Genomic DNA, 26957 nt, shown 5'->3' with positions numbered 1-26957 from the left:
CATGGACAAGCCTTTCCAGCTGCCCAGGAGGGGGAGCTCTGACTACCAGATGCTTCTATGGGTTGCCAAGACTCTGGGCCTGCTCAGCAGAGTTAGCCCAGGTCGGTCTGGAAGGAGACAGTCAAGGGCTAATGTCCTGGCAAACGGGCACCTACCTCACCAAATTGAAAGCTAACGGATTTGGGGCTTTCCTGGTGGTGCAATGGTTAAGAATCCACCTGCCAGTGTGGGAGACACAGGTTCAAGCCCTGGGCTGGGAAGATCCCACATGCCGCGGAGCAGCTAAGCCCATGCACCAGAACTACTGAGCCCACGTGCCACAACTACTGAAGCCCGCGCACCTAGAACCCGTGCTCCGCAACAAGAGAAGCCACCACAATGAGAAGCCTGCGCACCGCAACAAAGAGTAACCCCCGCTTGCCGCAACTAGAGAAAACCCACGCGCAGCAATGAAGACCCAACTCAGCCAAAAATAAACAAATAATTTTTTTTAAAGATAAAAAAAGAATAACAAATTTTAAAAAAGAAAGCTAACAGATTTGGGTTCACTAACCGATGGCTGAACGAGCTGAGCCCTCAGCATTTAGACTCGGATCTGCCATGTTGTCCCACTCTAGGAGGCCCATTCACGCTGCTGCCAACGTGGGTGGCACAGCCTGCAGGGCCCTAGGTGGTCACCTAGTGTCGACACCTCCCAGAACCAAACTCAGGGACTCCGGAGCCAGGTCCCACTTCTTGGGGCCCTAAGGCAGCTTGTGAAAGAAGCCCCTCAGCCCCTTTCTCATCTGAAGCCTCTCCCGTAGGTACCCCGGGTGCTGGTCAACCTCGTGGACTTCATGAGCCCCCGCATCATGCGGCACGTGTTCCTGGGGAACCCCGATAAGTGCCCGGTGCAGCAGGCCAGGTAGGCGGGTGCTTGCTGGTCTGGCTCATGTGGTGGGGACTCCTCGGGGTCTCTGTGACTTGGTCCGTCCATGTGTGCAAGTCTGTAAAGGGGTCTGTGCCAGGACCACCTCCTTCCGGGAAGCTGGAGCCAGGGCCCCCGCTTACCAGCCTCAGGGTGCCAGCGAGAACCTCTGGGATACGGGGAAGCCACAGGGAAGAGATTAGGGCTGGGGCAAACACTAGTTCTCAGAGACGGTGCAGCCCAGCCTGTGAGAAGGAGCAAGATATAGGGATGTGTCCACAGGTGGTGGAAGTGTAACAGAAAGCAAGGGAATGGTCCCCAAGATTCACTTACCTTTGTGGGGAAGAAGCAAATTGGGGAAGGACACAGGGAACTTCCAGCTGGGAGTGTTTTTTGTTTCTTAAGCTTTGTGAGAGGTGCAAGGTGTGTGTTTTATTATTCTTCCTACATTATATATCCATATAGTCATTTAACAAATACTTTTTAAAATTTTGCTGTGCACCAGGTACTACTCTGAGTGCTCTAGAGATATCTTTTTTTAACATTAAGTGTATTTTATGGGTGTGAAATAATCCATAACAAAACAAAAAGGGACACAATGGGGCACTAGTGTGAACTCAGGAGGTGTCTGAGGCATGAGCATCAGAGGCCCCGAAATACCAGCTCCAGTGCCAGAGCATGCACTTGAACTTTATTTCTAAACGCTGAACATGGGCTTTTCATTGTCTAAATTCACGTGTTCAGCGTAATTTGCTGCAGGCCCAGGGCCTGTGGTCCAACACTTGTACTCTGTTAACGTGAGAGGGTGCCCATCCATACACCCTTGGGACTTTGTCCATTCCCCTGTCAGGCCTGAAACCTGCCCTGAGCATGCCCGGTAAAGCCCCCTAAGCCAGGGCTCCGGTGAGCGCCTCACCCCACCCCACGCAGCAGAGTCAGTCTCTGACCTAAGCTTCTGCTCTGGGTCCCCCTGCCTCCCCCTCTCTGTGCAGCATTTTGTGTAACTGCGTTCTGACCCCACGGGAGAGCTCCCAAGAGCTGGCCAGGCTGGAGGCCGTCACCCGAGCCTACCAGGTAAGACCAAGAAAGTCTCTCCTCCCCCCCGATGAACACGCCAGTCCAGAGCCCCCCGGGGGAGGCACATGGGGAAGGGAAGAGCTGTTCAGGCTTTGAGGGGTAACATCGCCCTCCAGGCCACTTCCTGGCTGAGGTGTCTCAGGCAACCCAGTTGGAGTCATCCCAAAGGAACCCAGGTGGCAGAGTCCTCATGGCTGAGCTGTCCTTGGTGGCTCAACCCTGACACTTGGCCTGAAGAGGGTGGCAGCCCTAGGTGCCCCATCGGACTACCTTTCCCTCCACTGCACCATGGAGGCCCAACTGTCCCCCCAACCTCCCACCTCCCCGACAGGCAGGCCACGCACGAATGGGAGGTTGCAAGTCCCAAGCCTGGGGCCCCTCTGGAGACTCTCCCTAGGTTTTTCTGTTCCTTGTGGGACTTCCTGCCTGGCCCTTCAGAACTTGCAGTCCACTTAAAACCAAAACCACAAGGTGGCACAACCCATATCCAATACTCTGGAAAGAGATTTACCATCAGGTGTGTCTGTGTTCTCAAGGGAAGAACTGAGTCAGCCCACCTGTTGAGGGAGACGGGGACAGAGACACTACCCACCCACCCCCACCCCTGCCCTAATGGGCACCTGGAGCCCCAGGGCCCGTGCGGAAGGCACCCATGTGTGTGTCCCCAGAGCAGCATGCGTGAGCTGGTGGAGTCAGGTCGCTACGACACGCGGGAGGACTTCTCTGTGGTGCTGCAGCCCTTCTTCTACAACATCCAGCTCCCCATCCTGGCGGTAGGCTCCCTGCCCTCCCTGACAGGGCTGCCAAAGGGAGGAGAAAATTCAAGGCAGAAATGCCAAGTGCTGCCGTGAGAGTGAGAATAAACGGGGCGGACCCGGGCAGCTCTCCAGCTGCTGGTCTGGTGGGTACAGCTTCCCCGAACATCAGAGCTGCATCCCCAGAGGCAGCCCCACGTGAGATGTTCTCATTACTACTCACCACAGCCTCCATTTTACTGAGCACCTACTATGTGCCAGGCACTGTGCGCACCATGCATCAAATCTTCACAACTGCCTTTTGAGGTGAGTTTTATCATCCCCACATAACAGAGGCTCAGAGACTTGAAGTATCTTCCCTAAAATCATACAGGAAAATAAGGCACAGAGGTGAGACTTGAACATGTCCAATTCCAGACTAGTTACTTTCTGCCCCACAGCCAACACTGCAGTTATGACGGAGGGTACCGTTTCCGCCCCTGGCTCTGCTCTCCACTTGACACCTCCACTCTGAGCAGAAGAGCTCTGTGAATGGACCAGGGTGGGGACTCAGTTCTCTCTACCTGAGCCTCCATCCCAAGGGCCTGGCCTACCTGGAGGGAAGCCGGATGAAGCTTTGAGCACCTAGGCTTTGCCCAGGCCTGCCCCAAGGCTTGGCCTCTTCTCCCCACCAAGGTCACTGGGACCAGCTGGCCAAGGGCTGGGAAGTAGCTTTTCCCAGCTGGCTGACCAAGACTTCCTCAGGGGCTAGGATCTCATTCCCTCAACCATGGCATGGGTTACATACATGTGCCTAAAAATACATATAGCACTTTTTTAATTAAATAAGGGGAATTGTGGGACTAGAAAGCAGATTAGGAGTTTGGGGTCACTCAAGGCTGTTGATCTGTGGGACTGCTCTGATCTCCCTCTCGAGGTGAGCAAGGCCTTAGGAAGCCACAGGCTGGGAGCGCCCTCAGGGGAGGAGGGCCTTGAGAGGTCAACCCCAGGGGTCAGGCCCACCAGCTGTGGCCCACTATCCACCCTCTGCACCAATGGGATCTTAAGGACGTCTGTTTCTCTCCTTCAGGATGGGCGCCCAGATGTGTCTTTCTTCGCCCCAGACTGCCTCCATCCAAATCAGAAATTCCACTCCCAGCTCTCCAGAGCCCTTTGGGTCAACATGGTAAAATAAGTGGGATGTCCCTGGTTCTCTGGGGTTCTAGTCTAGAGCAAAGCCCCCCTAGAATGGAGCTTGTTCCTGGCCTCCCTTTGCAAGCAAGATACAGAGGAGCTGTGGCCAGCGCATCTGTGGAAGTCTGTATAGAACTGAAAATACGGAGTCCTTACGATTCCAGGATCAACTGCCTCCCCTCTTATGGGCTTTGAACTGCGGTGCGGGACTCTTTACATGAATGCAAGGCAGAACCCTCACGTTTATTCAATATTTTCTATGTGTCAGCAGCTGTTCTAGGCAGTTTAAGCCATGTTATCTCATTTAAGCTTCTCAACAGCCCTGCAAGAAAAGTCTTAGGAGTTTATGAGGAAGCTGAATCCTACAGAAGCTAAGAAACTTGCCCAATATCCCACAGCTGGCAACTGGCAGTGCGAGGAGTAGAAGCCAGACCCCCTGAAATCAAATTCTGAGCTTCCCCCACTGCAGGATGCCCTGCCAGGGAATGTTCACTTCAGTGGAAACAAATTAGTACACGCATGTCTCTCTTTTCTTCCTCAATCAGCTTGAACCACTAGGAAAGAAAACGGATACCCTGGACCTGACGGCAGATATACCCCTCCCCTGCCCTGCTCAGGTAATGAGGGAGGGCCTGCTGTGCTGCTCGCCAGAAACCCAGAGCTCAGACCCCACCCATCCCCTTCACCCCGCACCACAGCTTCCCCTTTGCCCATCTTGCCCCCTGACTGGGAGAGGATGGACTTCGGAGGATGGAGGGAAGTGGAGGGGAACACAGGGGGTAGAAGAGGGTACAGAAGCACCTGTGTCTGTGGGAGAGGCAGGTGGGAGAGGAGGCCTGGGCCCAGCAGAGGGAGACGAGCAGGGTGACGGATGGGGCTTCTTGAGAAGTGGCGTTAATAAGCCAGAAGGTGGCAAGACCACTCATTTCAGCAGCGGTACGTGGGGCAGTTGGGAAGGTCTGGCTGCAGGTTGGAGGCCTAGCAAGAAGCCAGCTGGGCTCAGAAGCTGTGGTTAGTGGTCCTCGACCCTGGATCGGGAATGTCCGGCAGGGAGAGGGTCAGAGAGGAGAGCCCTGGAGCTGGGTGGGGGAGGGGCAAGCAGGCCCGGCCTTGCCGTGACTGGGGTGAGGCTGGCTGGGCTCCTTTTAAGGAGGAAGATATAAGTGGTTGTTAAACCTGATTTCAGGCCCAGGGGTGGGGCAGGTACATGTGCCCATTGCCTTCAACCCCCTCTTCGAGCCCCTGTCTTATGGCTCTTTAACCAAATAAGGCTGAGGCCAGAGAGCCCTCAGAGGGAACAAAAGCAGGAGAGCCTGGCCCAGTCTGGGAGGCTGGGTTTCCCACCTGGGTCGGGCTGCTTCACCCTCTCCCACCCTCCCAGCTGAGCAGGGAGAGGACCTGCAGCTCCCCCGTGTGTCTGCCAGGGCTCCAGAGACAGTGCGCAGCCCTGCCTGGTATACCCCTCCCTGTCTGCTGCCTTCCCCACCCCAGTCTCAGGCCCAGGCTCAGCCTTGTGTACCATCAGCTTCATCGGGAGGGTGGGGAGAAGGGATGCAGGAGTGAAGGCAGTGGTAGCAGAGGGCTCAGATGCTGGGTCCAGGGCTTGGAGCAAAGGAGATGGTCAAAAGGTGTAATAATCAGTGCAATGTGGGCAAGGTCCGAGAGGGCCCTTCTGTGCCAGGTGTAAACCCTGTAATTGCTAGACCCATGTACAGTGGGTTCTGGGGGAGGGGCCAGGCAACCTGGGTAGTGGGGACATTCGGGGACTCAGAGCAGTGGCTGTAAGCCATACGGGGGTAAGTATTTCAATATTTTAACAACCCATATGGCCATACTGAACATCAGCCATGGAAAACCCTCTCCAATCTGCCAATTCCCCTTCCATTAAACAGTAAAAGTAATAACAACCCATTCCAGGGAGCCGTCATTTGCTCTCCTCCTCACAAATATCTGTTAAGTACCAGGTTGGAGCCTAGGCACTGGGGCAGGTACAGCCCTGTCACCATAGGCTTCAAAGTCCCAGACCAGGCAAGGAGCCCCAAAAGGCTGCTGCTTCACCCAGAATCTCAAGCCACATGGGGCTCCGCTTCTCCTCCTGGACAGAACCTGACTGAGCCACTGGTGAGCAGAGGAGAGCAAATCCAGCCTCCTGGAACTGTAGAAGCCCAGCCTGGGAGAAGCGGTTGCCAGGCAACCCCAGAGCACATTCCAAAAAGGATCCCTCTGTTGGCCAGCCCAACTTCACCGCACCAGGCAACGTAGAATTCTGCATTCCTCAGGTCCCATCTGCTCCCTCCCATGTGCCTTGGAGCTATATAAAAGTCCACCGGCAACTCAGTGTGAGCTGACAGGGGCCAGGCAGCACATATTTTAATCCTAGCTGAGTCTAAACATAGAGGCAACAGGCAGGACCCAGCAGGGAGGAGGGGGCAGGGACGGACGCAAGCATGGGGAGCTCTCTCAGCTTCCTGCCTGCTCCTCCCCCAGCCCCAATCAACTGCAAGTGCATTCTGCCCAGCCAGGCCGGGCACTTAACAGTGTTCCATGGATTTCTGTTAGACTTTAAGGTTGCGCACAGGATTTTACGGCCAACTTTTGACCAGTTGCTCCGTGGACTGTGTTGTCCCCGTCCTGCCTTCATGGCCTCTGCCCCCTCCTTCCCTAACCCAGGGCAGCTGGCTGTGGCTCCTCCTCAAGCTTTGAAGAAATCAGGCAAAGATGAGCGGAGTCCTTTTTCAGGTCTTATTTTTCCTGCCCTCTCTAGAAGCGTTTGTCAGAGTTAGCCACCTCCTCCGTGAATTTCTTCCTCCTTGCATTTGTGGATGTAAAACCACCTGGATTGTTCTGTTTTTCTAGTGTCTACCCACCCCCCTCATCTCTTTTAATGACCCTCCTTCCTTTCTCCCAGCATGGAAAATGTGGACATTCTCCAACTTCCATGTCTCAGCCCTATTCTCTTTTCTCTTTCTTTAGGTCCCCTCACTCTGAGATCTGTCCATTTCCAGGGTTTCCCATTAAATTTCTTTGCCTAGGATCCCCCAACCTGCGTCGTCATTTCTTACTTTTTTCCCCAAACTTGAGCTCTATTTCTAACCCTTAAGAGATCTTTCCCCTTGGTTGCCCTCTATGGTGTAAGCTTACCCAGAAGGCAGATTAAATATATGATCAGGGTACCCACAAAATGGGGGAACCAGGGGGAAACACGGAGAGACAAACTGAAGTAATTTCAAATGATATTTCATCCAGTCTTTCATCTTGAGAAAAAGCTGAGGTTTGTTGGATTCCCTTATACTTACTTAATTGTTTAGCAGTGTTTCTAGTTTGAATTACATATGGGGTCTATGATCTTTTGAAGGCTTTGGACTTCTAAATCTTCCATTCCTGCCCTGACCTCCTCATCATCTCAAACTCAACATATTCGTTCAAAAAATAATGTTTGAGTAACAACGTCCAAATAGGAACGAAATAGTTGTCTTCGCAAACTCTCTGATCCATAGGACTTCCTATTTCTGTCCATATTGTTGTGGCTGTCACAGTTCTGCAGGTGTGAAACGTCAGGCACGCTCTCTGATAGGATTCTGCCTAGTGCTTTTCCCGCTGGCACCCTTTCCGTTCCCACTGCCACCACCCCAGTTCAGGTCCTCATCACTTTGTGGGTTAAAGGTCACCTGATGCTTCCCATCATAGAGCAACAGAGAATTTTATAACCTTAGGATCTCAGTGCAGAGGGCCTTGGAGTCCTGTGGACCCCAATCTCTCATATAATAATTGAATTATTCTCCCGCATCCCTCCCAAGGCAACTAGAGGCTATGGCCTCTACTTAAACTTCTACACTCTCAAGGCAGTGCTTTTCTAACAGCCAAGTGGCTACCTGTTGACAGGTTGTAAAATCAGCCTAGTAGGTCACGTTTGGGATGGGATGATGGTATGGGATAGGATGGGAGGATGGGATGGGGTGGGGGGATGGGATAATAATATGGGAGGATGGGATGCGATGGGCCAGAAGTGTCAGAGGGTGTTCCATGTGCTACTGTTAAGTCCTCCTCTCTTCTACCACTACCACCCTCCCCTTGGTCTTCTCCTCAGTTTCCTCGATTATTTATCGCAGACGAGTGTCCCAAACCCTGCCTCACGTAGTAGGTATGTCTCCTTGGAACGTGGCCCCCGCCCTGAAGTTGGTGCCCGGCCCTGACAGTACACACCTGGTTTGGTCCGAGCAGCACAGAACAGAAGAAAACCAGCTCTCCTTCACGGAACTTTACACCTAGTAACGCTGCCAAGATAAACATGACCTTTTCCCGAAGCCACTGACTCATGTGGCTGACTCACATCAGGTGGCTGTCCGGGCTGTGCCCACCGGCAGGCCACACCATCTTTGCACAGCTCTGACTAGGAGAACATTTCCTTGTGCTGGCCTTCAACAGGCTTAGCTTTCTACTTACTGGTGGTATCAACCTAGCCTAGGAGAGCCAGCAGACTAATGGGCTCCCTCTTCCCTCTGCTCAGCGCCAGGCCTTTAACCCAGTCTGACTCATGCAGACACAGTGCGGTCAACGGGCAGTAAAACAGGCCCAGGGCACCCAGGCCGCCTGTCCGCCCCTGTCCTGGACCTGTTCTCATTGTTCCTGTTCTGGCCTCACCCCCCACCGCATTCCAGTGTCTCCCTGATGCCTTAGTTCAGTCTCCCCTCTCTGACCCCTCCCTCTATCGTTGGATCATGTGATGAAGTAGACGCTCCACTTTGATTTGAAGCATGTCTGGAAGGGCAGGGAGCGTCTTTGCCCTCCGGTTCTTCCTGTGGTAGCCACTCTGAGACTAGCTCCAGCCCCCAGGCCCTGTGCCCAATCGGGGCTCCCGTGAAGTGGGGAGAGAACGATAATGAGTGACCCCCCTCCCGGTGAGTCTCGTCTTTGAGGACCACACATTCCCAGATCTTGCAACTGTTCCTCAGCAACTACTGCACTTGACACACTATCCTCTGACGCTTCGCTGCCTGATGCTTCTCATGTTCTCTGCCTGACTGGGTTGTAAGCCTCTGTATCCTCCCCTCATTCTGGCACCTAGAACAGAGCTCTGAACACATGGGGCTCTACAAAGGTGGGTCATTTATTTATAGGATGCTCCCAGAGTGCCCTCGTCTGATGGTGAAGCTCAGGGGACACTGAATAGCATTGGCCAGAGACAAGCCTCGTTAGCCGGGGCGACGTGCCATTGTCAGCTCTGTCTCCTTGCAGTGTTGCAGATGGTCCAGGGCACACTTCCTGCCCTTGGCCCTGAGTGCCCCTCTGAATCGTGTTTCAGCTAGGAATGCCGAGACTCAGAGGTTAGGAGAGACGTGCACTGCCCAGGGAGCCAAGGTCTGTGCTGAGGGCTTTTATGTACATAGATTTCATCCTCCAAGGTGACTGCTGAGACCTTCTCTTCCTCATCCCTCTGTCTGACCAGCAGGGTCTTTCTCGGACCTGATCCCCGTGATCAGGAGGAATTCCCCTTGAGGAATGGAAGGAGGCCGCTGCTGGTCAGGAGGCTTGACGGGTCGGGCCCGGCTCTGCACTCACTGCCTGCTCTCCACATGGAGCAGGTCCCGCCTCCACTCTGCCCCTCAGTCGTTCCTCATCTGTAAGGTGGGGGCATTCAGGCGTTGCAAACTCAGAGGCAGTGCCAGGCAGGGACACAATTGTGTGGACGGGATCAGGTCTGGGACAAGAGGAGGTGGTAGGGCCGGTACTGAAGGGCACGCACCTCTTCTGGAAGCATTCAGAGTCGTGGTCTTCTCTCCTCTCCCTTCCTTTCCTCCTCTTCCTTTTTAAGCAGCTTTCAGGCCAAAATAGAGCAGATGGGCCGTCAGCTTTCAACCCCTGGTTCGGTTCTGCAAGGACCTCGTCTCCAGCATTCCGGTCCTTCCTACTTACTCCCATGTTATTCCCCAATTTTCAGACCATGGCCCTTCTACGCCACTCAGCACGTCTTATGAAGGTGCTGACAGCCCTGGGCTGTTTGGCCTGATCTCTGGCTTATGAACTTCTTCTTGCTTCACTGTCATTTTCACATTTTCTCATTACCTGCTTTCCCCCGTTTCTCCTTTGTCTACTTCCTTCTTCGACTAACTTATCACCCACAACTGAATAGACCTGGATTCTTGACTGGGCTTGTGTGAAACTGGCTGTAAAATAAATAGGCGAGCAGGGAATGAAGAGGCTGTTTCACGAGAAAAAAACACAACCAGAGTATGTGAAGCCAACCCGAAGGGGGTAAGATACATAATTCAAAGGAGGCAAAATAATAATAATAGCAACAGATATTAAAATACATTGATGATCATAACACTTTTTGGTGAAGAAAAAAGTGCTATAATGTGAATCTCTTGCCAGAGAAATGACAAAGGAAAGAAAATCATTCTGAGGATTAGGGAGATGTTCAATTGTCAGGGTGAAAACAAAAGCGCAGAACCCTGAATAGAACATGTATGGAACCCTTTTTAGGCCGTTTATTATGCATCCTTTGTCAAAGCTGTTATGTAAAACCCTCTAGGGAATGAATGAAATTATGTTTGTACGGTTCTTTCTATTTAAATGCAGAAGATCATGTTAAACAAATCTACAGGACAGGACTGTTAGTACTTAATGTTTCCTAAGCAATCTTCCAGGCTGTCAGATAACCTCTCCCTGTGGTTTCTTTCTCTCTTAGAATGAACCCTTCCTGAGAACCCCCCGGAACAGTAACTACACATACCCCACCAAGCCATCCATTGAGGTAACCCCTGACGCACGTCTGTCTCTCTCAGGGACAAACCATTTCCACCTCCCGGCGACTCAGGGTGTGGTGTGGGTTTCGGAAAGTTAGCTTAATCAGAAACGTACCCCTCTTACATACTGGAAATTGGAATGTGAAGAAAAGGCTCCTGAACCACAAAGTCCCAGGATTGTCCTAACATGTTCTCAAGTGTTTACGTGATGTCAGCAACCAACTAGAGGAAGCGCCTATGGATCAGTTTTCTTTGACCTTTGCACAAACATCATTTCTGATCAGGCAGCTCAGCCTTTCAAGAAGAGATGAGGGGGAGGTGGTGGGTATGATGCACTGTCAATTTCCTGTAGTTGAGTGGGAAGAACCTCAGTTCCGGGGGCTGGGCCCAACAGGAAGCTGACACATATGCAGGTGGGTCTCCAGGGCTTGTTTGGTTCAAGTCAATCATTCTAGCTCTGAGGATTCAGGGCCCATGGCTTTAGGGACAGCTACTGCAAAGATGGCCTGAAGGACCCTGAACCACACCAGGCCTTGCAGGACCGGCCTGGTCCAGACCACTTGTGTTGGCCACCAGATCGAGGGGTCAACCACCAGTGTCGGATGAGCACCTATGGTTTGTCCAGTCTTGTGTGAGGGGCCGGAGGGCGTTCAGAGAAGTGTCCACGTGGTCCTGCCCTCAGGAGTTAGAGGTCATTCCAGACTGGGCACCTACTATGTATCAGACACTGATTCAGGAAGATAGAGCAGTGGACCAGACAGATGGGTCCCACCCCTCATGGAGCTTACAGTCTACCGGAGGAGGCATCCAGTAGACAGCTAAGCACAATCATTTCAGATAGTGAAGACAGCTCTGAGGAAGTTGATGCAGGAAAGAGATGGGGCAGGGAGGGTGGCATGTTCTGATGAGCTGTGCAGACCACGTCAGGCCTCTCTGAGGAGGAGAGATTTGAGCTGGGATGTGTATGATGAAAAGACACCGGCTATCTGGAGAGCCAGAGCCAGAGTCCCAGGCAGGACCAGGGAGTGCAAAGGCTCAGAAGTGGGGCTGAGTTGGGTGTATTTGATGAGAGAAAGAAGTCAGTGTGGCTGTGGGCGTGTGAATGAGGTAGAGAGTAGGTTATGAGACCAGAGGGTTTATTGAGGGACCGATCACACAGAATTTGAATCCCTAAGAAAGAAGGTTGGACTTCAGGTGGAGCGCTGTGGGAAACTGTCGGAGGTTCTAGGAGAAGGTGATGTAATCTATTTCACCTTTTTAAAGACTCCCTGACTAGCGTGGAAAATGGATTCTGGAGCAGCAGGAGTGATTGAGGAAAGACCTTTTTTTTTTTTTTTTTTTTTTTTTTTTTTTTTGCGGTACACGGGCCTCTCCCATTGCGGAGCACAGGCTCCAGACGCGCAGGCTTAGTGGCCATGGCTCACGGGCCCAGCTGCTCCGCGGCATGTGGGATCTTCCCGGACCGGGGCACGAACCCGTGTCCCCTGCATCGGCAAGCGGACTCTCAACCACTGCGCCACCAGGGAAGCCCGAGGAAAGACCTTTTATAAGCCAGCTGAAGCTCAGGCTCACGTTAGCCCAACAGAGGCGTGTCCCAGGCCAACCACTGACAAAATCCATTAGAGTTTAAGTGTCAGCTACATCTTGTCAGTTGGGCATTGATTGATTTATCTAACATGCGTATATTTATTGGATGCCTAAATGGCATAGGCACTGTGCAAAGTGCTGGGTATACACTGGTGAATACAGTGGTTCTGGTTTTGTCCTCTTGGATCTTAGTCTCATGTGTCTTTGCTTCTGTTCCTGGAAGAGTTAAAAACCCAGGCCTAGAAAGGGGTGGGATTTGTTTCTTTTTTTTAAACACCTTGCTATTTAAATTAGCCACAGACAGGCAACAGCAACATTACTTGAGAACTTGTTAGAAATGCAGAGTCTTAGGCAGCACACCAGTCCTGCTGTCTCAGGATCTGCATTGAACAAGACCCGCAGGGGATCCGGGTGCCCTGGCGTAGGGTGCCAAGTACAGTTCTTCCCTTGGGACAGATGAGAGCGCTCCATTTCCAACCTGGGTCTGTCCATCTGCATGGGGTGGGCTTGTCTCTGGCTCACCAGTTCTCTGACATGTTTCTAAAGTGCTCACGGCTATAGAATTTTTTTAAATTGCATCTTCCCCAGATATTTGTCATCTGCGCACAAATGTGTTCTTGATTTCAGTAGAACTCCCACACAGAAGGACTCCATCCGTGTGAACTGAGCAGTTCCTTGGAATAAACTAAATTACATCAGATTAAGCAACTAATATTTAAAGGAAGTTTCATTCTTGCTCCCTGTGAGAGGAGTGTTTTGACAAGGCATGTCTTCCTCATCATCTGACCAAATGAAAGAGACAAGCTCCCAAAGCCTTTGGCAACCACACGCCTAGAGAATCAGTCAACCGGACAACACCTGTGTGTGGAGCCCTACTGTGCACTCAGTCCTCCTGGGCTTGTCCCTCAGGCCCCTCTGGGCACGTGCAAGTGTCTGCACTAGGGAAGGGACTCTATCTTTCCCCCAACTTCTGCGCCCTCTGCTTCCCTCCCCATCCCCTCCTCCAACGCCTGGCAAGTGTGCCCTATATTCCAGAGACAAGAGAATTGGACTGAAGGTATCCAGGTTATAGACATTAATTTATATACATTCAAGGAATTGGTTGGCTATTAAGTTAAATACACCAAAAGAAATGATATGCACGTATTCAGAAATGATATGCAGAAAGCAGAAACTTTGCAGTTGTAAAAATTTCACATTACCGTCCTAAATATATTGTAGTTATTGTTTTGGTCCTAGCATTGTAATTAGTGTCCATTAGTTTCATGTTAAACGACACCACCAAAACCCACATGGAGCCTCTTATTAGGCATCCAAGTCTGTGTTCCTTTGGGAGACCACCTGTTGCACACCTTCACTGTTTTCTCCCCTGCTTTGGATGACTGTGGGCTCCATTTAAGGGTGTAGATAAGTTGAGGTGGGAAAGACTGTGGGTGTGCATGAGTGTGTCCACACATCATGTGTTTTGTGCATGGTGGGTGGGGAGAGACCTATTTTCTCCTCTCTGATTCCCCTCTCACTCCATCCACAACTCACAGCTCTAGCCTCACACGATCCCCTACAGTAACATAATTCCAGCCTCCACCAAGAATTCCTTAGCTAGTTCTTCCTGGGCTGAAGCTAACCTTCCTGCACAGTGAGTGTCGGGCGTTGTGTCTTTCCGCCTATTGATTTAGAACTGGGGCAGTGACTTCCTGTGTGAGGAGTGGAATCCTTCCAACCGTGTCCCCATGTCAGGTGAGTATACACATCATCACCCCCTTCAGTCAAGGGCCTGGCTAAGTGTCAGGTTGTTGGGAGAACCTACAAACACACCTGGGAGCCTCGAGCAGGTCTTGCTGATTCCCATGCAGTGCAGACCTTGATCCCGGGTAGCCCATGACAAGCTAGGCTGCAGCACTGCTGGGCTCCCAGGCTCTCCACAAACCACACTTCTCCTCTCGGCTTAGTCCCAATGGCAGCCTTTCAGACCTCCCTGCCCAGTGAGGTAGGTATAGTCAGGGATTGGGGTCCTCTCTACCTGTGCTCATGACCCACCCACCCCCCACCCAGCTGGAACTTTCCTGGACCACTCCAGTGAGAATTGGGCTCCTCTCAGGATGGATAAGAGCCGTCAAGCCCATTACCTTCAGTGCCTTAGTTGCTCTGAATAGATGGAAAATACAAATTTTCTAAAGCCTTAGGCTGGAAATAAGTTTTTTGTTTTGGTTTTGGTTTTTTTGTGTGTGTGTGGTACGCGGGCCTCTCACTGTTGTGGCCTCTCCCGTTGCGGAGCACAGGCTCTGGACGCGCAGGCTCAGCGACCATAGCTCACGGTCCTAGCCGCTCCGCGGCATGTGGGATCTTCCCAGACCGGGGCACGAACCCGTGTCCCCTGCATCGGCAGGCGGACTCTCAACCACTGCGCCACCAGGGAAGCCCTGGAAATAAGTTTAATGGGAACCTGTGGGATAAGAACAGAATCTCAGACTCCGCCAAGTTAATAGTTTCAAAGGAAGACCTCCACTGACCATCCCTCTTTCTTCCTGTCTCCCTAGTCCATGAGCTCCGACCAGCGGATATCAAAGTGGTGGCTGCCCTGGGTGACTCGCTGACTGTGAGTACTGAGCTGGGCCAGGCCCTGTGCGGAATCAACTCTTCCTCCACATCAGCTCTGTGTTCAGCATTTAGCTGAGAACATACTTGTGTCCGGCAATGAAACATAGCCAGGCAGCCACAAAACACCACCAGGCAATCAAGAATGCCCTCCCCTCCGCCCTTCCACAGCCTGGCTCAATACCACCTCTTCCACGGGGCGTCCCCTCCATCCCGATAGAAGCCGTCCACCCCCCTCCCCCACTGTTCCCAAGCATTTCATCTGCGTGTGTTAAGGCAGCGGTCCCCAACCTTTCTGGCACCAGGGACAGGTGTCGTGGAAGACAGTTTTTCCACGGATGGGGTAGGGGGGCAGGGGATGGGTTCAGGGGGTAACGTGTGCGATGAGTGGTGGTGGAGAATCGCAGATGAAGCTTCGCTCGCTTGCCCGCCCCTCACCTCCTGCAGTGCGGCCCAGCTCCTAACAGGCTTCGGACCAGTACTGGTCCGAGGCCCAGGGGTTGGGGACCCCTGTGTTAAGGTACTTATCCAAGTCTGCCTGCCTTTACCAGGGCAGGCTCCTTCCTTCCTTCCTTCACCCAGACTCCTAGGGTGGTGGGTCTTACCCACACACTGCCCAGCACCCGCTCACCCCATTTAAAGATGTGTTCGTGGGGGCAGAGGGCGCCCAATACCTGCACACAGCGCAGCTTCACTAAAGGAATCAACCATTTAGCTATTGTCTGTGTGTGAGACACTCTGCTAGAAATTCAGAGGGAAAATAAGTATGAGACGTAGCCTTAACCTTCTAGAAACTTGTCCAGCTGGGGAAGTAAAAAAAAACTTACACGCACGGAGGTATGTAGTCATATAGGGGACAAACAGGATTTGTGAAATCAGGTATACATTTCAGTAAAGAACAACTTCTCCAGATGTGTGTGAGTGTGTTTTAATTTTGGAATGAACGTGGGGAAAGCTGTGGAAGGAAGGATACACACCAGGCTCTTAACCATTAGTTGATTCTGGTAGTGTGTATGTGAGGGTAAGGGGTGAGGAGGGAGGGGATGTAGAACCCGGAGCAGGAGGCAGGCTGATTAAAGTAGGGGTAAATTATTAATTAAAACATCTTTGTATCATTTCACTGGTTATAGTGAATGCATATTACTTTTGTAATTTTTAAAGAGGAATACTCTCTTTTTTTTAAGATAGGGCCTTTAGAAAGCAACTATACTCCAGTAAACATTTATTTAAAAAACAAGGCCTTTAGAAAAAGCGTTATGGAGGAGGCAGAAATTGACAAAGGTGTTAGAGAATGAACTGGAGACTTAATGGCTGGAAAGGAGGCACTTTAGCATTCCCAGAAAGGATGGAGTGGCTGGTAGTAGGCTGGTCCAAGGCCCTCATGCTTCAGATCAACTTATTTAGACCTGAAGGTTTGTGTGGACAGGGAAGGAGGCGGTGAACAAGGAAAGGAAAGTAGACACCAGGTCATGGTGAGCTCCGAATGTTGGTGAAGGGGTTTGGCTCTGACCCTGTGAGTAAGAGAGACCCACTGAAAGGTCAGAGTCGGGGGGAGGCGTGAAGGAACAGGTGTGCTTGGCAGAGCAGGTGGGCAGCCCCGTGAGATGGGAAGAGACGCTGGAGACCGTGGGGTCAGGTGGAGGCCAGAGCTGTCCGCGGTGAGGAGATGAGAGTCTCAACTGGAAATATGGCAAAGGGAACACGAAGAAAGGGATGCAAGCCAGAGAGGGTGGGGAGGAAGAATCTTGCTTCTTCCACAACTTGGTTACCGGTTGCGTGTGGAAGATCGGGAAGTCAGGACGACTCCGAGATTAAGTGGCCTGGGGAAAAGCTGGTACCATTTTCAGAAAACGTAAATCCAGGCCCCAGCTGCTACACCAGGGCAAGAGGGCCCCTCCCCAGTGCCCCCAGCCGGCACCCGACCCAGCCCAGCTCTAGAGCCTTCTCTCTGCCTTTCAGACAGCGGTGGGAGCCCGACCCAGCAACTCCAGTGACCTCCCCACATCCTGGAGGGGACTCTCCTGGAGGTGAGGGTGTTCTCCACTCATCTCTGTTGATGACGCTCCCCACAGAAGCGTGGGTGGTGTGTTTCCCTGTCACCCCTCGAGAGATGAGGCCGGGTACTCGAGAATCCTGCCCCAGGGCAGACTGTCTGGTTCTGACTCAGAAATATGATGACCTGTGATTTTAACAAATGTGCTTTCTCTTCCCCAGCATTGGAGGGGACGGCGACTTGGGGACCCACACCACACTGCCCAGTAAGTAGCAACACAGAGAGGCACCATCACTGTGGCCGTAACAACCCCTCCCTGAGGCCAGGGCGCTTCCCCTGAGGGAGGGAAGAGAAGGTTGTCTGTAAGGAGAGAAGTCAGCCTGCCCTGAAAAGACCCAGAAGCGTCCTGCCCACACCTGTGCCCCAACACTGCACGTCCATCTCCCTCTCACCTGTGCTCTCTGCTCCTTCCCTCTTCAAAGACATTCTGAAGAAGTTCAACCCCCAAATCTTCGGCTTCTCCACCGGCACCCGGGAGGAGACGGCCGGGCTGAATGCAGCAGTGGAAGGGGCCAGAGCTCGGTGAGTGGACGTGGGTACTGGACGGACAGAGGAGGGCAAGGCTGAGAGATCGGGGACGAGAGAAGGGTGGTGTCTGGGACCGGGGCCCACAGACGGACAGTAAGCCGTGATGCACGAAGCACTTCTGCTGCCTGGCCCTAAGCTGCCCCCTCACGTGGATTATCTCCTGTAATCCTTACACCCTTCAAGATGGGTACTAGCGTGAGGACACAGAGGCTTAGACCGTTTCCTGAGTGGCCCAAGGTTATCAGAGCGAGTGACCGGAGGAGCCAGGATCAGACCAGGCTGAATCAGAGCCTTTGCTCCGCCCACTGCGCTGTTAGCCCCTCTCAGGGCAGCGGGGAGAAGCCCTTGAGGGTGGCTGGACAGGAGGCATGCGGCCAGGGCGCAGGGTGCCCTCCTGCTGATTCCAGCTAACCTCCCAGCCCAGAGGAGGCTGGGGTCGAATGTGCAGGTGACGACTCTCACCTGGGGGACACAGAGCAGGACCTCACGGCCGGCCGCCCTTCCCTTCTCCCTTGCCTCTGAACCTCCAGCCCTTGACTCTGAAAAAGCCGTAGTTTGACACTAGGGAGTTAGATGGTAGGGCCCTCAAAACAACATGGCAGTTGCTTGTTTTCACTTGGATTTCTGTGGTTGACAACAACCCAGATAATTAAAGTTGAAACGCCTGACGGAGTTCATTGATTTTCTGCACAGAGCGTGCTGGATCTTTGCTTTGTAGAAGGGTTGCTCCACTCAGATCACCAGGGAAACAGAACCGCTTGACTCACCCTGTTTACAGGGCAAGTTCCTTTCAGATGCGGTAAGGAGGGCCCCACGCTCGCTCGCTTTGAGCCTCTGAGCCACAGGAAGCGATGTCAGGTCCTCAACGTCATAAGCAGGAAGAATTATTTTCTGCAAAAGATTGGGCTTCATGGGGCCATAATATCAACCTCTAGTTGCTGGTATTACCATTGTTATTATCTTTTTATTATTATTTTTTTAGAGCCCAGGCTTCATTAACCAGGAATTGATTCCTTAGTCTGTTGACATTCAAGCCCCTTTCCCCTTTCTGCTTCACTTCTCTTAAACTGCTTTTTCTGTTTCACTGCTGCTTGGTGTCTCCATCAGGCACCTAGAGTGCCTGGGGAAGCGTGTCAGGGGAAGTAGCCGAGATATGCAGCTTCTTGTTCGTATCTCTGCGGTCCCGTGTTAGGGGAAAGGGGAGCGAGCCATTAGTCAGCTGAAGTAAGCAAGTTTGGAGAACTGTTCTGTGCGTCTCCCTTATCTGCACTGTGCCATTTAGCACGGTGTGGGTAAGGATGAGTTCACCTACAGAGAAAGATAAATACCACAGCAGAGCAGCCAGGATAATGAGACCTGAGGTCAGACCATCTATGTCCATATCCCAGCTCCCAGACTTGCTGGCTGTGTGACCTTGGGCAAGTCACTTAGTATCTCTGAGTTTCCCCATCTATAAATGAGAATAATAATAGTACCTATTTCTCAGAGTTGTCACAAGGATTAAATGAGACCAATCACCCATGGAAGGCACTTAGTACAGTATATAATATGTATGCAAAAAAAGTTTGTCATTATTAGAGTATTTTGTTTCAAAGTTTTATTCAAGATGGAACTTCCTTTCCATCCATCAATAAGCAAGAATTCACTGAACAGCTGGGAAGGACTGAGCCCCAAGATGGTTACTAAAAGATACAAAAGAATCAAAAAGTGAACTGCCTTCCTATAAAGAGCTTGCTTTCTAGTTAAGAAGCCTAAACCAACAGGATATAATTTTTTGAAAACAAAACAATGTTGTGTAATGGCAATGTTGCAGACTGAAATGATTTTGTTCTTTGGAGCACAACTAAGAGAATAGAAAGGTATAAAATGTGAACCGGGCAGGCTAAATACAAACAGCTGCAGACCCGGAAGGGACCTCAGAAGTCATCTAGTCTTGGCTCTCTGTTTAAAAGATGAAAAAATTCAAGGCTAGTAGGATCCAGTAACTTGGGTGAGCTCCACAGCACATTGGTAGCAGAGCTGGAAGGGGACTCCTGGTCCTGTAACTCCCAGAGCATGGCTCTTCACATCAACACTGAAAAAGGAAACAGAGGAGGTGTGGATAAACAAGCCCCTAGAGAAGGCCCATGGGGGAGGTAGGGCTTGCGCTGAGCCTGAAGCATGGGAAGAACATGGCTGGGAAGAGGGGAGAAGAGGGCATTCCTGACTTCCCCTAGTGCTCTGGAGGGCTTATCGCCCATGGATTCCCCTATTCATATCTTGAACCTCTTAAAAGGTTACAGGGATTTCTGTGGTCACCTTTAACCAGGACAGGCTTTCTTTATAGCTTTCTGACACACGCATCAATAGCAGTAGCATATGAGATACGGTCCTCAGTGTATTAATGAGAAACATGGCAGGGATGGTACCATGTACGCTTGGCCACATGCCCAGCTCATTGTGGACATGCAAAGATTTAAAATGCCCATTCTGTACCAGTTACTGCTTTTATGATTTCTTTCATGGAAGCCTCCACTGGCTGTATCCCTTCTCACATACATATCTTTTTTTTTTTTTTTTTTTTTTTTTCTTTTTGCGGTATGCGGGCCTCTCACTGTTGTGGCCTCTCCCGTTGCGGAGCACAGGCTCCGGACGCGCAGGCTCAGCGGCCACGGCTCACGGGCCCAGCCGCTCCGCGGCATATGGGATCCTCCCAGACCGGGGCACGAACCCGTATCCCCTGCATCGGCAGGCGGACTCTCAACCACTGCGCCACCAGGGAGGCCCCATATCTTTTTTTAAATAACAGTTTATTGAGGTGTAATTGGCGAGTACACTGTACATATTAAAAGTGTACAATTTGATCAGTTTGTTATATGCATATACCTGTGAAACCATTACCACAATCAAGATGATAAATATATCCATCACCTCCAAAAGTTTCCCTGTATTTCTTTGTAATCAATCTCTCCCTCTCACCCCTTCCTGTCTCTTCCCCACTCTCTGGGCCCCAGGTAACCACTGACCTGCTTTCTTATCACTATAGATTAGTTCTAATTTCCTAGAACTTTACAGAAACAGAACCACAGGCTATGTACTCTTTTCTTGTCTAACTTCTTCCACCCAGCAAAATTATTTTGAGGTACATCCCCATTGCTTTGTGTATCACTAGTTCATTCCCCTTTATTGCTGGGCAAGGTTCCATTGACATACCTGTCTCTTACCCAGAAGCATTCACTTCCTCGTTCATGGCAGGTATCCAGGAGGTGAAGGAAGAAGTAGCCCTGTCCATATTCATCTCCCCCATCCTGCTTTGTTGCAAGCGGGAGAAGTGAGGAGATGGGGAATGGTGTGGAAATCCAAAGGAACTACAGAGAAGAATAACAAAAGGATTAAAGGAACAGAGAGTGGGACTTAGAGGTAAAGGTTAAAGGAGTCGTGAAGCCTGGAAAGGAGAAAGCTGAGGGATCATTGGGGACGATGAATTTTTTCAAATATACAAAAGGTTATTTTTAAAACAGGCAGCCAAATAAGAACTGAACAGGCTCAGTTCGGTTTCATCCTGCAACGAAAGAGCTGGATGAAATATAAGGGAATGTCCCTGGTGGGAAGGTCGAGCAGATCCCCCCTGAAGTGGCTTCAGAGGACCAGGCCTGCAGAAGGGGGTGGTGAGATGCAGATTAGCCCTTGGCAGGGTGTCAGGATCAATTATGGCTCCAAGGTCCATGGCAGATCTTTGATTTTTAAACAGGTTGAGATTTCTTGAGAATTGAAAGCCTTTCAATGCATTCTGAAGGAGTGAACTTTATATAACATTTTTCTTCCTGAAACATCTACTTGCCAGGCCCTCCCTCGGGAGCCAGCCCTAATGTCCCCTTCTCTTCCCTCCCCGCCAGGGACATGCCGGCCCAGGCCCGGGACCTCATGGAGCGAATGAAGAACAGCCCGGTGAGTACAGGACCCTGGGCCAGCCCTGGAAGGCGCTCTGTCTGTAGCTGGGGTGGGTGCCAGCCACCCTAAAAGAGTCCCCTCTGTATCACTGCAGCTCAGGCTCTTGGCTGCTCTTTAAGAGGGGCCAAACGAGCCACGAGTAGCAGGCCTTGCCACCAAGACGCCGCCGGTCTCTGCCGCCCCCCTCCCCAGGCCCTCCCCCCACCCCCCAGGGCCGGCTGCAGGAGGTGAGCGGGGCCTCGGCCTCTGGCAGCTTTCCACTTTACCCAGGAGCTGGCTTCCAGAGCCCTATTATGTAAACTTTGGCTTCTAAAAATAGGCTGCTCATTCCAATCCTTCCTCCTTCCCGCTAACCCGGCCCCTCTAAACCTCCCCACCAGCACTTTTTTAAACACTCTGTGTTTATGCCTTGGAACTCAGCGTCTGGGAGGACTCCTATTACGGCGGCGCTGAGTGGAAAGCAGGCTCCTCCGGGGGCCGCCCCGTCCCCCTCCCACCTCTCAGTCCACGCGGGGCTCCTCCTCCACCCCCCTCCCTGGACCCAGGCCTGAAGAGAGGCCAGCTCTGGGCTTTTGCTTCTAGATGTGTCTTGTGCCCTCGGCTCCTTTGAAGGCCTTTTGATCCCATTTTAGGGGTGGGTTAATACACACCACCTCCTCCTGGACTGCAAGTTTCTTAAGAGGATCTCAAAGGGAAAAAGGTCCTCTGTACTGAGTGAGCACACACGTGTGCATGCATGCACGCACGCACGCACGCACACACACACACACAGTTCTCTGGCAGAGTCTTTGCCCCAGCACCAAGGTGAGGGCGGGAGAGCCTGCACTCGGCATCTTCTCTCCACTGTGATACAAAGAGAGGAAAAGGCACCTGGGGGGCCGTCTGGCACATGCACGTGCCCCCCCCACCAAGGCCTAATGGGATCTTCTGTCCCCTCAGGAAATCAACCTACAGAAAGACTGGAAGCTCATCACCATCTTCATTGGGACCAACGATTTGTGCCATTACTGCGAGAACAAGGTAGGGGCCCTGAGGGGGAGCTGCTGGCCAAGGTCACCATCCAGGCCCAGGGCCGGGACCTCCCTCATGGGAGGCACACGGGCCGGCTCTCCTGGGCACCTGAGTCTGCCCGGGAAGCCCCAGCTCACACATGCCAGGAGAGGCCTGCCTTTCCCACTGCTGAGTGGCCGCTGCATTGGTTCCCTGATTCCAGAAGTGTCTGGATGTCCCCACTCTTCAGGCACTGCCAAGGCGGCCTCTCTTAGGCACACAAATACTGTTCTCTGGTATCCAGTGGATAACTAGGGAACCCCACCCTCACCTGCTTGGAGTCCCTGCCCACTTTTCTTGGCGCCTCTTGGTGGTGGGGAGGTGCAGGGGGAGGATCAAACAATGTCATAAACAGGGTTGAGTCAGTTGAACTGGTCCTGGTCGATGGCTTACTGCCCCTTCAAGGACAACACGCGTTAACCAACCTCTGCTGGCCCGGGACCCCAACCCGCTCCTAATGGTGTTTCTAAGGGGAAGTATGTCCAGACTTACAAACTGTGGGAAGTAATAACTTTTGGAATACATCTTGTTCTAAGTTGAGGATGTGCTATATTTTATTTGGCCAGAAGAAAAAAAAAAGCAGCTTCCATAATTCAGAGGTTGTGGTAGAATATTTGACAGTCACAGGCGGCGGGGAGAAGGCATTTATCATTCCTTTGGCTCAGAGACAGTGACCAAATTCTGGATGAGAACCGGCCTCTCCCCACCCAGGGCCTTTCGCCCTCCCTGCCCAGACTCCAGAGGCAGAAGCGACCCAATCCCATGGGGTTTTAAATGCCATTGTGTCCTGCACTCATTGGGGTCCAGGGAGCCAGAAGTGACCCCCAGAATACCTGTCCTCGTGCAGACAGTCAGGTTTATGATCCTGAGAGCAGCTTTTTGTGGAAAGACCTGGGGCCTCCATCAGGATGAACTCCAGCTACGTTTTAGGAAGGGGCTAAGTCAGCCTCCAGTTGGGAGATGGGCCAGGGGAGGAGACCCTTGAGCTGAGTTACAGGGTTGGGAGTGAGGGGGAGGCAGTGCAAAGGGTCCCAGGCAGTGGGGCCAGCACGGACCAAAGCCCAGAGGAAAGAGACAGCATGGCCACCCGGGGCCCTGTCCTGGTTGGAGAAGGAGAGGCGGGGGAACGGATGGGACTGGAGCGGCAGTGGGGTCCAGCACTGACAGGTCTGGGTTAGAGGAGCCGGGAGCAGGGTGGGGATTGTTCATGGTACCTAGTAGGGGTCAAGGGGTGACTTCTTACAAGAGACTGTGTCCACCAGCAGTAAGGGCTGGGCTTCCCAGCCCATGCAGTGCCCTCCTGTACTGGCCTCAGGCCACTCTCCTCCTCCCAGGAGCTGAGGAGAGCCCCTTGCTTCTTCACAGGAGGCCCACTCAGCCAGGGAGTATGTGTGGCACATCCAGCAGGCCCTGGACATCCTCTATGAGGAGGTAAGACAGCACAGGGGGAGCACGCTCCTGGGTCCTATTTCCTGGCGGCAACCAGGCTGCTCCCCAGGGGCTGTTCCCTGCGTGCATCTAGATGAGTTGTGTTCAGTGAGATGCACGCCAAGCAGACCCCCCCCACCCCACCCCGTGAGCAGGTCCCTGGATGGGATGGTGGGGGGGAGGCAGCTGCCTAGCTCCTCTGTGGGGAAGATTCTAACTGGATCCGACTGCATCTGTTTGGTGGCAAAGAAAGAGCTTGCTTCTGGAGCCAATCGGCCTGATTTGTAGCCAGGTACTGTGGCTTACTAGCGATGTGGCTTTGGGCAAGTGCCTTGTGTCTCGGTTTCCCAATCTATAAAGCGGGGCCAATAAAGGAGATTCCACGGGATAATCTAAGGCACGTTCCCTCTCTGGGCCTCAGTTTATTGGTAAAGTTGGGGAGGAGGAAGTAGATTGTAGATGATCCCCCAAGCTCTTTCCAGCAGTAACCAGTGCCCCCCCACAGGTGCCTGGGGACTACTGAAGCCCACCTTTCTTCCCACAGCTTCCAAGGGCTTTCGTCAACGTGGTGGAGGTCATGGAGCTGGCTGGCCTGCACCAGGGCCAAGGTGGGAAATGTGTCATGCCACTGGCAGCCCAGTAAGTAGACGTACGTGGCCCCAGGGGGAGGGCACCTGGGGAGAGCAGGGCTTAGATGTCAGTGGTTGAGACTGATATAGGCGGAGCCAGACCTTCTTGTCTGGGGAGCAGACGACAGCAATTAGCCAGGGGCTTGGAAAACCATTCAGAAATGCTGCTACCTTATTGAATGCCTACTGTACACAAGTCGCTTTATTTCCCTGGACCCTAGTTTGCTTGTCTGGAAAGTGAGGCAGACAAATGACCCGTGAGGGCCCCTGACATTGTCTGTGATGCCAATCCCCAACTTCAGCAAGTTGTTTGTTCCCGTTTGAGAGGCAGCACAAGGCAATGCGCTTTCAAGACAGCTCTATCAGGCCTCAAATCCTGGCTCTGCCCTTTTAGGAGCTGTGGGACCTTGTACAAACTACGCAACCTCTCTGGGCCTCTTACTCCTCACTTGGGAGGTAGAGGTGAGGTCTAGCGGAAGTGCAAATAAAGTACATGGTCGCTGTGGGGCAGGTGCTCAGGAAATAGTAGCTTTTTGAACGTGCTTGATAGGACTGTCCATGAGAGCCAGGCTTGGAGCTAAGGTACAATGTGCAAGAATTTCTGCTGGGGCTGGGATTTATTAAAGCTCAGCTGTGACCCTGCAGGAAGTTGCCATCTTCTGAGGCCAGAGGTTCGCCCAGAGTTCCTGTGACCATTGTTAGCGGGGGAGCAGATTCTACAGGGAGCTGAGGAGTCCTGTCCTATCGGGGGTCAAATGGATTCGCTGGGAAGGTGACCAGCTGGTTCCTATTCTCGAATGGAGTGGCCAGTGCTGCCCAAGAGACCCCTCACTCTGGAGCCCTGTGGGAGAGTCTTAAGCAGCCAAAGGTAGAGAAGGGAGGCCTCAGGAACATGAGGAAGAAAGGCTGGGTCACCTTGGCAGTCTTCCCCAAACCCCAGCCCTCCTGGAGAAACCCCAGGAGCTGCATGCCTGGGAAGGAGCAGTCAGGCGGCCAGGGGAACAGGCAGCCTGTCCACAGGAGACCCGGGCACTGGTGTCAGCCCTTCCACCTTCTCTCCCAACAAGCACCTTCTGGACCTCCTGCCCCTGAGTTATGGGTCTGTGATCCGGGCCCAAGAGGAAGCAAGGCTGTGTTTTGGGGACACCTCCATGGGGGGGGCAGCCTCCTGGGGGCACCGAGCCTCAGGACTCCTTGTCTCACAGGAGCAACTGCACCTGCCTCCGAGGCTCCCAGGAGAACTCCCTGGAGATGCAAGAACTGAAGACAGTGAACTGGGACTTCCAGGTGACCCTGTCCCCCCCTCTTCTCCCTACCCCCCCATCTTTACTCCTGGAGTGAGGGGTCTACTGAGATCACAGCCCCTGAAATATGTGTCCAGGTGAATCAGACACCAAGGCAGGGGTGGGGCGTGAGAAGCTCAGAAGGGAAGCTGGGGAGAACGCCCACGTCTCAGCTCCCGGAGGGGAGAGGGGCTGTGTTCACTGCCCTCGGGCTCCTCCCTCCTTTACCTTCTCACGTCTGTCTCTGTGCTTGCCGTGCCTCCCTTGACCTGCCCGTGCCCTGGCCCTTTCCGCAGTGTATCCATCTCATGCACAGGGCTTGTCTTCTTACCTCTTCTGAGAAGCTTCCCCCGACGAAGCACCCCCCAGGCAATTTCAGTCAGCACTTCACTGCCCCTAAAGCCCTACATGGTTTTGATTTTTCCATCTCCCAGATGAATGATAAGCTTCTGGAGGATGAGCACAGCTAGTCTATCCCTTTTACAGTCCACCTTTTGGCACTTAAGAAATGCAAAGACCATGGATGCTCATTCCCCAATGTCACAGGCATTTTGAGGAGCTGGTGTTGAAACGCTCCCCGTTTGAACTGAGGCCCCGTGTTCTAATTCACCTTTTCATGGAGTGAGAGCAGGGGAGGCCTTGGGTCCAAGCAGACGTCAAGGCAGAGCCGGGTGGCGCCCCCACCTGGTGCAGACTAAATGGATGCTCAGGCACTAGAGCGGCTCCTTGGAGTCCCTTGCCCCTGACGTGACCCACCCAAGGCCACAGGAACAGACCGTCTGCCCAGCCTTGCAGGCGGTTAAGCAGCCTCTCTCCCCATCCCCAGAGTGGCCTCTCCAGGCTCTCCTACCAGTACGTGCAGCGTGAGGACTTCGCCGTGGTTGTGCAGCCTTTCTTCCAAAACACTCTTGTCCCCCTGAACGACGTAAGTTGAGGGCGTGTCTGGGAGGTGCAGAGGCCGTATCTTAGGCAATGTACTTCCTTTTCTACATGGGTTTTTTGGACCATCTCTCTCCAAGAGCGCTCCCAAAGCGTTGCTGTTTCTGCTTTTCCTCTGCACCCACCTTTTCTGAGTATAACTTGAACTTAGATGTACTTGGAAAGAAAAGGTGAAAATTAACAGTGACCAAGCTCCCCAGACATGGCCCTGCTATTTGCTGGGTTGGGATAAAATGGAAAGCTTCCTGATGTATTCTTTTTCAACCATTGGAGCAGG

General features: G+C 52.5%; 1 protein-coding gene across 1 annotated transcript in view; it reads left to right on the top strand.

Moving 5' to 3' along the window:
• PLB1 (phospholipase B1) overlaps positions 1–26957 on the top strand; it is a 173436-nt gene that overhangs the window by 137184 nt on the left and 9295 nt on the right. Inside the window, exons 42-58 of the mRNA XM_081253804.1 lie at positions 804–904; positions 1900–1981; positions 2653–2757; positions 3809–3904; positions 4458–4529; positions 10601–10666; positions 13922–13982; positions 14783–14841; positions 16800–16867; positions 17055–17098; positions 17316–17415; positions 21297–21348; positions 22291–22371; positions 23767–23832; positions 24374–24468; positions 25664–25745; positions 26568–26666. Of these exons, the coding sequence (XP_081109930.1) occupies positions 804–904; positions 1900–1981; positions 2653–2757; positions 3809–3904; positions 4458–4529; positions 10601–10666; positions 13922–13982; positions 14783–14841; positions 16800–16867; positions 17055–17098; positions 17316–17415; positions 21297–21348; positions 22291–22371; positions 23767–23832; positions 24374–24468; positions 25664–25745; positions 26568–26666 (1329 nt within the window). The remainder of the gene's footprint in view (positions 1–803; positions 905–1899; positions 1982–2652; positions 2758–3808; positions 3905–4457; positions 4530–10600; positions 10667–13921; positions 13983–14782; positions 14842–16799; positions 16868–17054; positions 17099–17315; positions 17416–21296; positions 21349–22290; positions 22372–23766; positions 23833–24373; positions 24469–25663; positions 25746–26567; positions 26667–26957) is intronic.

This window comes from Mesoplodon bidens (assembly GCF_964165515.1).
Source record: "Mesoplodon bidens genome assembly, chromosome: 14".
Taxonomy (NCBI): Eukaryota; Metazoa; Chordata; class Mammalia; order Artiodactyla; family Ziphiidae; genus Mesoplodon; species Mesoplodon bidens.
The sequence above is the reverse complement of the archived record's forward strand: the minus strand, read 5'-3'. Positions and strand labels throughout refer to the sequence as shown.